The sequence below is a fragment of the Jaculus jaculus genome, chromosome 12 (assembly GCF_020740685.1).
Source record: "Jaculus jaculus isolate mJacJac1 chromosome 12, mJacJac1.mat.Y.cur, whole genome shotgun sequence".
In the NCBI taxonomy this organism is placed as follows: domain Eukaryota; kingdom Metazoa; phylum Chordata; class Mammalia; order Rodentia; family Dipodidae; genus Jaculus; species Jaculus jaculus.
Genome location: NC_059113.1, coordinates 104740239 through 104753005, shown reverse-complemented (window position 1 = coordinate 104753005; position 12767 = coordinate 104740239). Strand labels below are relative to the sequence as shown.

At 46.6% G+C, this 12767-nt stretch overlaps 1 protein-coding gene across 4 annotated transcripts in view; it reads right to left on the bottom strand.

Annotated features, from left to right (window-relative positions):
• Positions 1–12767, bottom strand: part of Etfdh (electron transfer flavoprotein dehydrogenase) — a 30665-nt gene that overhangs the window by 603 nt on the left and 17295 nt on the right. For all 4 annotated transcript variants that reach the window (XM_045131433.1, XM_012948185.2, XM_045131434.1 and 1 more), the window contains 7 exons: positions 12006–12083; positions 8780–8926; positions 7386–7526; positions 6148–6291; positions 4827–4995; positions 2772–2954; positions 456–677 (listed from right to left, as the gene is read on the bottom strand). In XM_045131433.1, coding sequence (XP_044987368.1) covers positions 456–677; positions 2772–2954; positions 4827–4995; positions 6148–6291; positions 7386–7526; positions 8780–8926; positions 12006–12083 — 1084 coding nt within the window. The remainder of the gene's footprint in view (positions 1–455; positions 678–2771; positions 2955–4826; positions 4996–6147; positions 6292–7385; positions 7527–8779; positions 8927–12005; positions 12084–12767) is intronic.

Here is a 12767-nt window from a genome sequence, read left to right as displayed (position 1 = left end):
AACAACAACAACAAAAAAAAACATTTAAAGGCAAAAACTAAAAGAATGGGATACTTGTAGAAAACAGGATATTCTAATAACCTGGGTGTGTGTATTCTGCTGCTGGTGGTATAAACTTAAATACCAGTGCAGCAGTATTGGCTGTGTTAGTCTCACTAACAAGGATACTCCGCCATCTCTGAGTTCCACGTTTCACAGTACAGTGTAGTGACATGGCGTGTTTATTTGCAAGTCAATGTGCAGGTCCTCGCCCTCTGTTTCCAGCCTGGTCTCCTCAGCATGTGCTGATCATCGCAGCTGAGTGCTGCTCTGCCGCATCACGAGACCTGGTTCTGGTGAATTTTATTTGGAAGTTCAGTGCTAAAAGAGTCAGTATTTATGATGAATTAAAACAGTGAATCACATTTCTAAATAGTGTGAAGCAAGTTCTGCTTAGGAATGGAAGGAACCGTTACCTGCAGGGCAGAACCGCTGTTCAGGCCCATCATAGATGGACAGATTCCTATTTACAGGGACACTGTCGTCCTTTAAGGTTAGATGTGCTGGCTGGTCATGTTCGTGATTTGTTCCACTCAAAGCCACAGATGATAAGAGGTCAAAGCTGATCTGTCCATCAGGTTTGGGATACTCGATAGGTGTGCAGTCCTTGGCTGGCTTGAGCTTACTGTAGTCAGAGCCTTGGGAAATTTCAAGAAGATTTAAAGTAACCTACCTTTCAAGTACTTTTTAGTGCTAGGGATTGAGCCCAGGGTAGGGCCCACACATGATAATACCCTCTGCCACTGACCTTCACTCTCAAGATCCTCAGTAGAAGAGTCTCAGGGTTGGGTGGATGGCTCAGTGGGTAAGATCACTTGCTGTACCAGCATGAGGACCCAAGTGTGATCCCCAGAACCCACATCAGTTAAGGTGCTTGTCTGCAAAGACTGAGGACCCAGGTTTGATTTCCTAGTACCTACATAAAGCCAGATGCACAAGGTGGTTCATGCATCTGGAGTTTGTTTGCAGTGGCTAGAGGCCCTGGCATGCCATTCTCTGTCTCTTATCTCAAGTCAAGTACAGTACTTTTAACCCCAGTACTGAGGACGACAGAGGCAGGAGGATTCCCAGAGTACTCTGGCTAAAAGAAAAACGTAAGCTCCAGGTTCAAGACTGCCCCAGGGAATTAAGGCAAAAGGAATGGTGGAGGGCACCCAACATTCCTTTGGCCTCCACACAGTGCCTACAGATCTGTACAGATACCCAAATACCACACACCAAAAAAAAAGCTGCTTCATATAGTCAATGCTGGCCTTGAACTTGCTGCCTTTCTGTCTCTATGTTAGCATGCCTGGCCTCAAATAGTATATATGATCCCAGCACTTGGGAGACAGAGGTAGGAGGATCGCCATGAGTTCAAGGACACCCTGGGACTACATAGTAGATTCCAGGTCAGCTTGAGCTAGAGTGAGACCCTACCTTGGGGGTGGGAAAATTGGCAGTGTCATTATACCAAAGACATAGGAGTTTATCTTCTTACTGCAACATCTTTTTTTAAAAAGGCTACTGAGAAATAGAATTATTTATTAAAAGAGAATGGGGTCACACCAGGACCTCTGGCCTCTGCAAACAACTCCAGATTCAGGTGCTACCATGTGTTTACATGAGATCTGGGGAGTTGAACATGGGTCCTTATTAGGCTTTGTAGGCAAGTGCTTTAACCACTAAGCCATCTCTCCAGCCCCTAAACTTAAAAAAAATGTATAATTTTATATAATTTATGTATACATATTTATTTAGGAGCTGGAGAGATGGCTTAGCAGTTAAGGTGTGTGCCTGCAAAAGCCTACATACCCAGATTCCATTCCTCAGCACCCACATAATCCGGATGCACAAGGTGATGCATGTGCAAGGTCATACATGCGCACATGGCAGTGTACACATCTGGAGTTCGATTGCAGTGGCTGGAGGCCTTGGTGCACCAATTCTCTCATGAAAAGCCGAGTTTGAGCTGGGCATGGTGGTGTACACCTAAATCCAGCACTCAGGAGGCAGAGATAGGATCACCATGAGTTCAAAGCCACCTTGAGACTGCATGGGGAATTCCAGGTGACCCTGGGCTAGAGACAGACCCTAATTAGAAAAAAAACAAAACAAAAAAGCTGAGTTCCCTGGGTGTGGGGCACCCATCTGTAGCTCGAGTCCTGAGTGGGGAAGGAGACAGGAGAATTGATGGGGTCGGTGGTCAGTCGACTGAAAATGGCAGTCGCCGGTTCAGTGTAAGACCCTCTGTGAAGGAAACTGGGAGAGATGCAGGAGGACCCTTGATGTCTTCTGCCCTCTGCCTGTGTGTGCACAGAATGGCCACATCTGGGCACATGTGCTGTGCACACACCAAAAAGACACTGAACTGAACTTGGATATGGTGGTCAACGCCTGTAACCCCAGCACTTGGCAGGCAGAGGCAGGAGGGTAAGGAGTTCGTGGTCATCCCTGGCTATATAGGAAGTTCCAGGCCATCCTGGCCTATGTGAGATCCCTGCCTTAAAACATTAAAACAAAAATTTTAATTATTCTACCAGCTAGTTGAAACGTTGCAGTGGCTAGGGATACAGCTCAGTGATGAGTGCTTGTGTAGTTGTGAGAGCCTGGGTTCAGCCCCACCCCCACCCCCCACCGAAGCATTAAGACATGGCTACATTCTCCACCAGTGGTTCCCACATGTGAATTTTCTCTGCACAAGGATTTTTAAACATTTTAACAATTGGCATTCTAATGTTTCAATTACCTACCTTTATGTTTTAGAGTCCATGGTTCCATTCCTCTGAATATCCAGTAAAATATTCCAGTGTAAATCATCCCTCCGTACACTCCCAGTATCCCATGGCAGGCTGGCCTTATGTTTCGAACACTGTATAGTTCTTTCCATATCCAAGATTTCTTTAAATTCTCCTCATACTCAGTTACGTGGAGCCCTTTTATGAAAAACATGACGTATTAGTTGTAAAGTTGCCCAATGTGCATCAAATGCTATGGTGGAGGTATGTTGCTACTGGGGAAAGGAAAAAAAAACATGGTGAATCAGGTCATTCTGAAAAACAGGTGGATGTGGGAGTTACAGCGACACGCGTCCAAACGCCAGTGGTCTGCTGTTTGTTGGGAGTCGTGTATAACATGCCTTCTCTGCCTTGGGTGGCACTGGGACTGAGTCCAGGGCTTCTGCATGGTGGGCAAGGCCTTTCACGCTGGAGTGGAGCTGTAACTGTGTGGGTGTGTTGCTGGGGGTTGGAGCGATGTCTTCTGCATGCTGGGCAGGTGCTCTACCGCTGAGCTCCGGGCCTGGCGCTGTACGCTTGCACGCACTCGGTAAGGAGAAAACTGGCTCTCACCACCTTTGTAAACTTCCTAGTGACCAGTCTTCAGTGAGCTGTTTCTGTTCCTGGCTCTATTCCCTTCTCGAAGGTTTGACTCCACCATGATGACTGGCAATATGTGTACATGGGACAGTTACAAATGGCTGGTGATTGATTCCACAAAGAGCAATACGTGACAGAAACAAAGATCAGAAAGTTCTACTCAGCGCTGCATTCCATCTGCCCGCTTGCCCCTCTGAAACAGCGTCTTTGTCTTTCTGGGCTCTGCCTATGCCCTCCATGCCCACGTGCTAGGCCGACATTCCTACACATTTGCCGGCATAACCACTGTGGTTCCTTGATTCAGGTGTCCCCCATAAACTCAAGTGTTCTGAGTGCCAGGTTCCCAGCTGATGGAGATTTGGGAATTAACGCCTCCTGGAGGCAGTGTATTGTGGGAAGTGGGCTTATGGGTGCTGTTCCTGTTGTCCATCTGATGTTGGCCAGGAGGTGATGTCCACCCTCTGCTCAGGCCATTGCTTTCCATGCCATCATGGAGCTTCCCCCCCGAGTCTGTAAGCCAAAATAAACCCCTTTTGCCCTCCCAAAGGCAGCTCTTGGTTGGTTGATGTCTGCCAGCAGTGAGAACTTGACTGCAGCAACCACACTGCCCCTTTCCCCCCAGTTCTAGGGCTCAAACCCAGGTCTAGTGCATGCGGGGTAACCGTGCTAGGCCACTGCGCCACTGAGAGGAGCCCGAGACGCAAGCGGATCACTCAGTGAACTTGAAGAACAAGGCTTCGTCAGACACTGAGCCGCGGCCAAGTGTTCAAATTAGCAGTGAGCAAAGTGTCTGCTCCTCCTTGTTTTCCACCCAAGAGCAGCAAACATGAGGTGCAGTCAGTGTGTCGAGTTCAGAGGAACGGGGGTGGTGGCTGGCACTTGGTGTGGTGGTGACAGAGCCACTCAACAATGGCAAAGGAAGTGATGAGGCCCCTGGTCTTAGGCAAACACCAGGAGGTGAATATGTGCATGGGACGCTCAGGAACTGTCAAGAAAGCCAGCGTGGTTGAATGGAGGGCACACAGATGAAGTCACGGGGGAACCTGGCTTTCAGAAAAGCTGAGACTTGCAAAAGAGTCTTTAAGGGTGTGTGAGCTCTAAGTGCTGGCTGTTCTCCTAGCCCAGGAAACGGTCACGGGCCCGTGCTGACGGCAGCACTTGCTAGGGAACACGCGGCTGGCCGCACGTCGCCTGCAGGCGCTCTGATCTGGGTGCGTTCCCCGTACACAGTGTGAACGTAGTCCTGCCGACATTCTAAGGGGACAACGCAGGTCCTGGTCTACTCTGACTGTGACGACAGCCTCGTTCAACCTCTTGAGTAGCGAGAGCAGGTCATGCAGACTTTGACAGTACCCATCTCAATCCTTTGTATAAAGGGACAGAAGCAATAGATATTTTAATGACACCTTTCCAATAGTAGAAATTTCTCACCTGTAGTCTTTGACTGGAGATTTTCACTTGTGAGCTGATTAAAAATGGATTCTGCAGCCAAACTTCCACTTTTCATTGCTGTGTGAGTACCTTTGACCTTGGGCACATTCATGAAACCAGGGCTACAACCAATTAGTAAGCCACCAGGAAAGGTGAGTTTTGGTATAGACTGAAAAAAAGATTGAGAGTATGGTTGTTAGTGCAGAACAGGCAAAACCTGGTATTTCAGATCAACTGTTCCTCAGCTGTAGAGCAGAAATCAGATACAAGAGAGGGGGTGTGGCTAAGGGAAGAGAGGAGCAAGAACAAGAACTGTTCCCATTCTCCTGCCAAAGCCTTTCTTCTTCCTAACCCACACCCTCCTCCGTGGGACAGGCTGAAGGCTGAAACATTCGTACTTTTATTTAAACATGTCTGACGCATGTCACAGGTAAAATATTTCAGTGACCACTATCTAAATTATGGTTTGCTTTTTTTTTTTTGGTGAAAGTATTGGGCTGCAGAGGTGGCTTGATGGTTGAGGCACTGGCCTGCAAAGCCTAAGAACGCATGTTTACTCTGCACGTCGCATGTGGCCAGACGCAAAGTGACGCAAGCGCAGTGTCGCGTGTGTGTGTGTGGGGGTGCACACCTCGGGAGTCCGTTCACAGCTGCTGAAGGGGCCTGGCACGCCCATCCTTTCTGTCCCTCCCCCAAAACAAAAAAGTAATAAGGAAAAATTTTAAAAAGGTCCAAAATGCATGACCCATATACCTCAACAAGGAGGGGGCAAGGGGAAGGGGTAGGTCATGGATGAGCCTAATAATGGTACCAGCTGACTGTATTTGCTGAATACAAACTAATTAATGAAAAAAAATCTTAAAAAAGCAAATTGTATGTGCAACAAACACTTAGTGTGCAGAATTTAATAAAATGAACACTATAAATGTAAAAAAAAAATTTAAAAAGGTTATTTATTTATTCGCAAGCAGAGAGAGAGAAAGAGGGCCATGATGGGTCTTCTAGCAGCTGCAAACCAACTCCAGATGCAGGCACTGCTTTGTGCACCTGCCTCATGTGGGTCCTGGGGAATCGGATCCAGGCCATTCGGCTTTGCAAGCAAATGCCTTTAACCACTGAGCCATCACTTCAGCCCCAAGAAAATATTCTTCAGACCAAATCCATGGTGGCACTTAGCTGCTGTCTGACTTATAAGCACAGTGAGCTTTGTTAAGTTCCTTACACCTTCCTTCTATAAAGCCATGCCTTTACTCTTCAAGTTGGCTACGCCGTACTTTCAGTTTGGAAGTTGCCACACAGGGGAACGGGAAGATGACGCTACCTGAAAGCCGCCTTCATTGAGTGCTCGGGCCCCGTACGCGATCCGCTTCCCTCCTTCCAGGGTAGGCCGGATGCTGGGGTGGTGCTTCCACCTCTGGAACTCTCTAAATGGACTCAGGTATGGATTCTGATAGTCCAGACCAACCTTCAAATGTAAAGTTAGGGGTTAGAGCTTGACAGAGGCTAACTAAACATGTAACACATTTACTTATTTAGTCATATTTATTTCTAACTTAATCAGGCTAAAATGTGAACAATATTTCTTAGATGCAAAGTACTTATAGAAATTTAAACAGTAACATAAGTTCACACATTTGTGAGATCTCCCAGATGGTGGCCCAGGCCTGCAGTCTCAGCATTCCAGAAGCTGAGGTAGAAACTGTTGTGAGTTCTAGGCTATTCTGGCCTATAGCGTCTCCAAAAACCAAGATAATAATAAAATTATAGGGCTGGAGAGATGGCTTAGTGGTTAAGGCATTTGCCAGCAAAGGATCCCAGTTTGACTCTCCAGGACCCACGTAAGCCAGATGCCCAAGGAGGTGCATGCATCTGGAGTTCGTCTGCAATGGCTAGAAGCCCTGGGAACCCATTCTCTCTCTCTTGGTCTCAAATAAATAAATAAATAAATAAATAAAAACCGTGAGGTAAAGGGTACACAAAAAGAATGACCTTTGTTTATAACCAGTAAGTCTTAAAAAGCGAGAAAAGATTAACCAATCATTTATTCTGGAAATGAAAATACAAATCAGTAATATCTGTAGGTGTCTCTGATTACATTTCTATAGGAGGAATTGTGATTATTATCCATTACCACATTCCCACTATAGAAACAATTTAGTTATGCTGCAGGAGTATTGATTATTTATCAAACAAGTTAGTAATCTGTATCACAGGACTCCTAAGGCAAAAAAGGAAAATCAGTGTAAGCAGTGTTCAGAGAGACGGAGGATGAGAAATGAGCTGGAACTAGGGCCGGGCGCGGTGGCGCACGCCTTTGACCCCAGCGCTTGGGAAGCAGAGGTAGGGGCATCGCCATGAGTTCAAGACCACCCTGAGACTACACAGTGAATTCCAGGTCAGCCTGGGCTATAGCTAGACCCTACCTTGAAAAACCAATAAAGAAAAAAAAAAAAAAAACGCTGTAAAAGAACTGTGTATTCTCCAGATTCCCCTCTTACACTACCCATCATTCTATTCTATAACCTTGGTAGATTTTTCCAGGAAAGGGAGATAACTTACCACAAAACCAATAGCTACCAGTGGTTCACCTTCATTCAAATGATAGAGGAAAGAGCCTCCGTACGTGTGTCTGTCCAGGGGCCAGCCAACGGTGTGATCCACTCTCCCAGGTTTCCACTTTTTCTCGTCAATAATCCATAACTAAAAACCAAAAAGGTGACAGAACCAAGCGGTGCCAGTTACAGGTGAGGGAGAGTCACGTGAGCAGTACAAAGGGGTCGCATCAGAGAAAATCCTCGCTGCGCTGCAGCGTCTTATCTCCAGGAAAGGCTGAGGGCGGGCAGCTGCGCAGTGCTGGTCATGCCACAGCCACAGCCACAGCCACAGCCGGCGGCGGCACGAGGTGTTCACTGCTGACCCAACGGAGCTGCACAGCGCCGATCTGTTACTGTACAGCACAATGCTCATTTCTTACACTTATGAATATATTACTCTTTAACAGAACAGTTTATCCCCTCCTGCCCCAGACTTCCTACAGTTAAGAGCAAATCATCCCTTCTACTTTCAGATGGTTAGGCTCTAACTTTTTAAACATTTTCATCAGAGATCCAATCTAATCATATTAGATTACAATTCTGTTATTAGATTATATGTAATTATATAATATTAGATTATAATCAGATATTATGTCCGATAAAAACAAGCTATTATGCACAATATAATGAATTTCGTTATATACAAATTTGGAACCTGAGGTTTAACTTAAAATGTGCATGTACGTGTGTGTGTGTGTGTGTGTGTGTGTGTGTGTGTACAAGCACTTATAGGTGAATAAGAGGGTATATAGCTGTGTGCATCATGCCTCACTTGGGATCTTCACGTGCAGCTCGGTGGTAGAGTGTGTTGGCGTGCTTGCCTAGCTGTGCATGGCCCTGGGTTCAGTCCCCAGCACCATGAAGGTTGCAGTACAAACGTATCCTCTAATAACCCTTAAAAGTTCAGAAAAGAGACGAGAGAATAAATCAGGAAGCTATGCATTTAACCTAATTAAATCACAGATTGTAGATGATATGTCTGAGTGTTTATTTCATAAACTGTTTTGACATTACAGTTTGGATAAAACAGTTCTTTATAGGATGTGGCCATCATACAGACAGCACACAGAAGATCCTCTAAGGACAAATATATTTTTAAAAAACCAAGGTTAAAATATTTATAAGTTTAAGACTCATTTCAATCAACATTTCATAAAACAATTCTGAAATGTGCATTATAACTGAAACAATGTAGTTTGGTATACATTATTTTCTAGACCCTTGTAAAATAACCCACATATTTTTTAGTTATAATGAACATTTTAAGTTAATGAAAAATATAACTGTAAAATATCATAAACTATCTGATAACTGAATTGAATTGTGCTAAATTAAAATTATAGAAACAGAGCAAGCTACCTCCTTCAGTCCTATCCCATAGGTTTGGTTATCACAGTTCGTCCTCAAATCAAACTTCTTATATAGTTGTTTGGCGAGATGTCCATGGCAACCTTCTGCAAAAATTGTGACTTTGGCATGTAGCTCTAGTCCCCTCTCGAAAGTTGTCTGAAAAGAAAAACACATTAAATAGAAACATTTGATCATTTTAGCTATATTTACATTTAGGGCAGTTTGAAGTTGAACTAAGATTTAGAGACAAAAGACAGTGGGAATATGTACTATCAGAAACAAGACCAAGAACACCATTGTAAATAGATCTACAAATGAATAGAGAAAGAAGAGACGCTACCTCAACTATGCCTCATTTTCCAGTCTTACCATTTGAAGTAAAAACCCTTAATAGTTTTCTTGTGTGTTATGCCTGAAAACTGTTGCTGAATAAAAGCTATACAGTCTGTCTATATCCTTTTAAATAGATACAGGTCACACTAAATACACCTCCCAATTGCTTGCATGTTTACTTTAACTTTTCCTTTAATGTTGCTCATATAATATTTTAAAATTGAGGCCCTGGGGGGTGACTTTGTAATTCTAATGCACTCCATAGGTGAGAACTCTGGAATTCTAATGTACTTCATAGGTGAGAGCTTTGAAATTCTCTTTTCATTTTTTTATTATTTTAGACACACACACACACACACACACACACACACACACACACACGGAGAGGGAGAGAGAATTGGTGCACCAGGGCCTCAGGCGCTGCAATCAAACTCCAGACACTGTGCCACCCAGTGGGCATGTGGGGCCTTGCGCTTGTGCCACCTCTGTGCGTCTGGCTCACATGGGATCTGCAGGGTAGAACATGGGTTCTTAGACTCTGTAGACAAGCACCTTAACCACTAAGCCATTTCTCCAGCTCAAGCTCTGAAATTCTAATGTACTCCACAGGGTAGGGTTATGGAACTGTAATGTACTCTGCAGCTGAGAGAGAGTTCTGGAATAGTAATGGCTTTTCTTTCCTAGCTTCAAAAATGAAACTTGTGAAAACCATCATTCATGCCTACATTTTTTTTTTTTAATTTTGGATTTATTTTTTTAGGAGAGTTTCTTATTTGGTAGCCCAGACAGCCTGAAACTCACTACGTTGCTCAGGCAGGCCTCAAAGCTGTAGCAACCCTTCTGCCTCAGCTTCCCATAGGTTGGGATTACAGGCGTGTGCTGCCATACCTCAGTCTGACTTTCTAATTACCAATTAGCTTCCATGACCAGTACAAGTAAACTTCCAGTTTTTATTATGTACCTCTATACATTACTAACAATATCTAATACTTAGTGTTGACTTAACCAACTTATACTTTGAATGAGAGGAAGGCAACTAATTTACCATGACCAAAAGATTGTGACCTATAAACCCAGGTCCAAGTCTATCAGTTGGCATCTGCCGATACTAATTTAAATGATTCTTGTCCATAGGAAAGAGGCTGGAAGTTGCGATACAGGTGACTGTGCTGGCTACAGCACCTTACCGATTCTGTCTTACCTGAGTGAAATAAAATCTCTGACATGTGTTTGTGTGGCAGTTTGAATCAGATGTCCTCCACAAACTCATGTGCTATGTATGTACGGTCCCCAGCTAGTGACAGTTTGGGAGATGAAGTCTTGCTGGAGGAGGAGTTTTGCTGGGGGCAGGCTTTGGGGTGTTAAAGCCAGCCTCTCCTTCCCCCCCTGCCAGAACTTGAAGCACTCTCGCTGCTCTTGTCCACCTGTTGTAGCGAGGAGCTGGCGTCCAGCCTCTGCTTGTGCCACGCTTCCCCTTGTCATCAGGGGGCTTCCCCTTGGGTCTGTAAGCCAAAATAAACAACTTTCCTCCCATCGGCTGCTTTTGGTTGTGTGCTTTGTTCCAGCAACAAGAAGGTAACTACAATAGTTTGGATAGCTCATGTTTTATATCTTTAAAAATTATTCCTAAACACATATATTTTCCCATATCATACTGAGCTCCAAGTTGCTTCTGTATCTTTATCAAGTGAGAAAAATATTCCGTATCAGTAATTATATTCTAGAGCTGTGGAGTTACTTCAGTTGGCAAAATGCTGGCCTTGCAAGCATAAGGACAGGAACTCAACCCCCAGAACCCATGTAAAAATGGGAGGCGTGGTGCCTCGCACCTGTTATTCCAGCATGGGGAGGTGGGCACAGTTGGTGGGGCTTGCTGGCCAGCTACACTAGCCTCTGGTGAGCTCCTGGTTATCCAGAGACTGTCTCAAAGACAGGTGGATGGGCTGGGATGGTTGCTCAGTGGTTAAGCATGCTTCCTGCACAAGCATGAGGGCGTGAGACTGCCCGAGTTCAAACCTCCAGATACCATGTGCATACAGTGGCTGGGTGTGGCCACACACATCTGCAACCCTAGTCCCAAAGGGAAGCAGAGACCCAAGTATCGTCTGAGGCCCCACAAATTCCAGAATCAATTAAGACAAGGGACTCAGGCTCAGAAACAAGACCAGGCAGAAGAGCTATGGAATGGGCCACCCAGCGTTCCACTGTGGCCACTGCAGGTGAGCCACGTCCACTGCAGGTGACAGCACGGGGCATGACGGGTGCACGTGTGCGCACCCCCTCACACTGTACACACTCACACACGTGTGCGCACCCCTCACACTGTACACACTCACACACGTGTGCGCACCCCTCACACTGTACACACACACACACGTGTGCGCACCCCTCACACTGTACACACACACGTGTGCGCACCCCCTCACACTGTACACACTCACACACGTGTGTGCACCCCCTCACACTGTACACACACACACGTGTGCGCACCCCTCACACTGTACACACTCACACACGTGTGCGCACCCCCTCACACTGTACACACTCACACACATGTGCGCACCCCCTCACACTGTACACACTCACACAGAGCAAGGGCAAAGAGGTGGATGACACTCGAGGGCAACGCCAAGGCTGTCTCCTGGCCTCTACAAGCATGCACACGTCCCCCCCACATGAACGCATGTACACACGTGCACAACACAATGTGCTTTAAAATCAGCATCGTGTGTGGTTCATAAGAAAATCCAAAGCGGTGAATTTGGGTGGGCTGAAAGGTTGCACTTGTAGCCCGGGCTGTCCGTGGGCTCCTGATGCTCCTGTCTCCGCCCTCCCGGCGCTGGGGCTGCGCGGGCCCCCCCACGCTGCCTGCTCGCTGAGCACGCGACTGCCGCGCGGTTACCTTGGGCGCGCCGTCCTTCTGTATCCCCACGTCGTTGGTGGCGACTCCCTTCACACTGCCGTCTTCATGGAAAAGGACCTGAGGGGGCGAAGCACGCGCATTACCCACAGGACTCACCTGACTGAGACGTGTCGTTAGGACAGCCTCAGATTACGGACACCGGCTCTGCGTGGACACCGATCGGTTTACTTCTGCAGCAGGCGCAGGAGGAAGAGGTACCAGTGTAACTGAGTGAGAGCCGCAGTACCCTGAAACCTGACTTTCTTTCCTCTGGGAAAACGTCCCTGAGTAGGAAAGTGTAGTGTATGCTGGAATCACATGACACTGTACGACAGGCCGAGAGGAATGTGAAGCCAGGGCTGACAGCAGTGCGTGTGGGAGACAGGACACTGAGGTTTGACTCCGGGTGCCGACAGACCAGCACACGCCTGGCAAAAAGACCAGTCATCTATTGACAGTGACCACCCAGGAGCCAAGAAAAGAGGACAGGCCCAGGAGCACACACTTAAAAGGTCACGCTCGTGGAGGGCTCTAGGTCACCGCCCTGTAAGGGAGACTGATGCCTGCGAGAACACACTGCAGACAGGCAGTGCGGACCCCCGCGGCCCCACCCCCGCGGCCCGCGAGGGCTGGGAACAAATGTGCGGCAGCAGGTGGAACCCGGGCCGTGTGTGCCTTGCTTGAGTCACATACTGCAAGGGTGAAAACGATTCTGAAAGTTTGCATTTCCTCAATTTCAAACTTCTTTCACTAAGTCTGCTA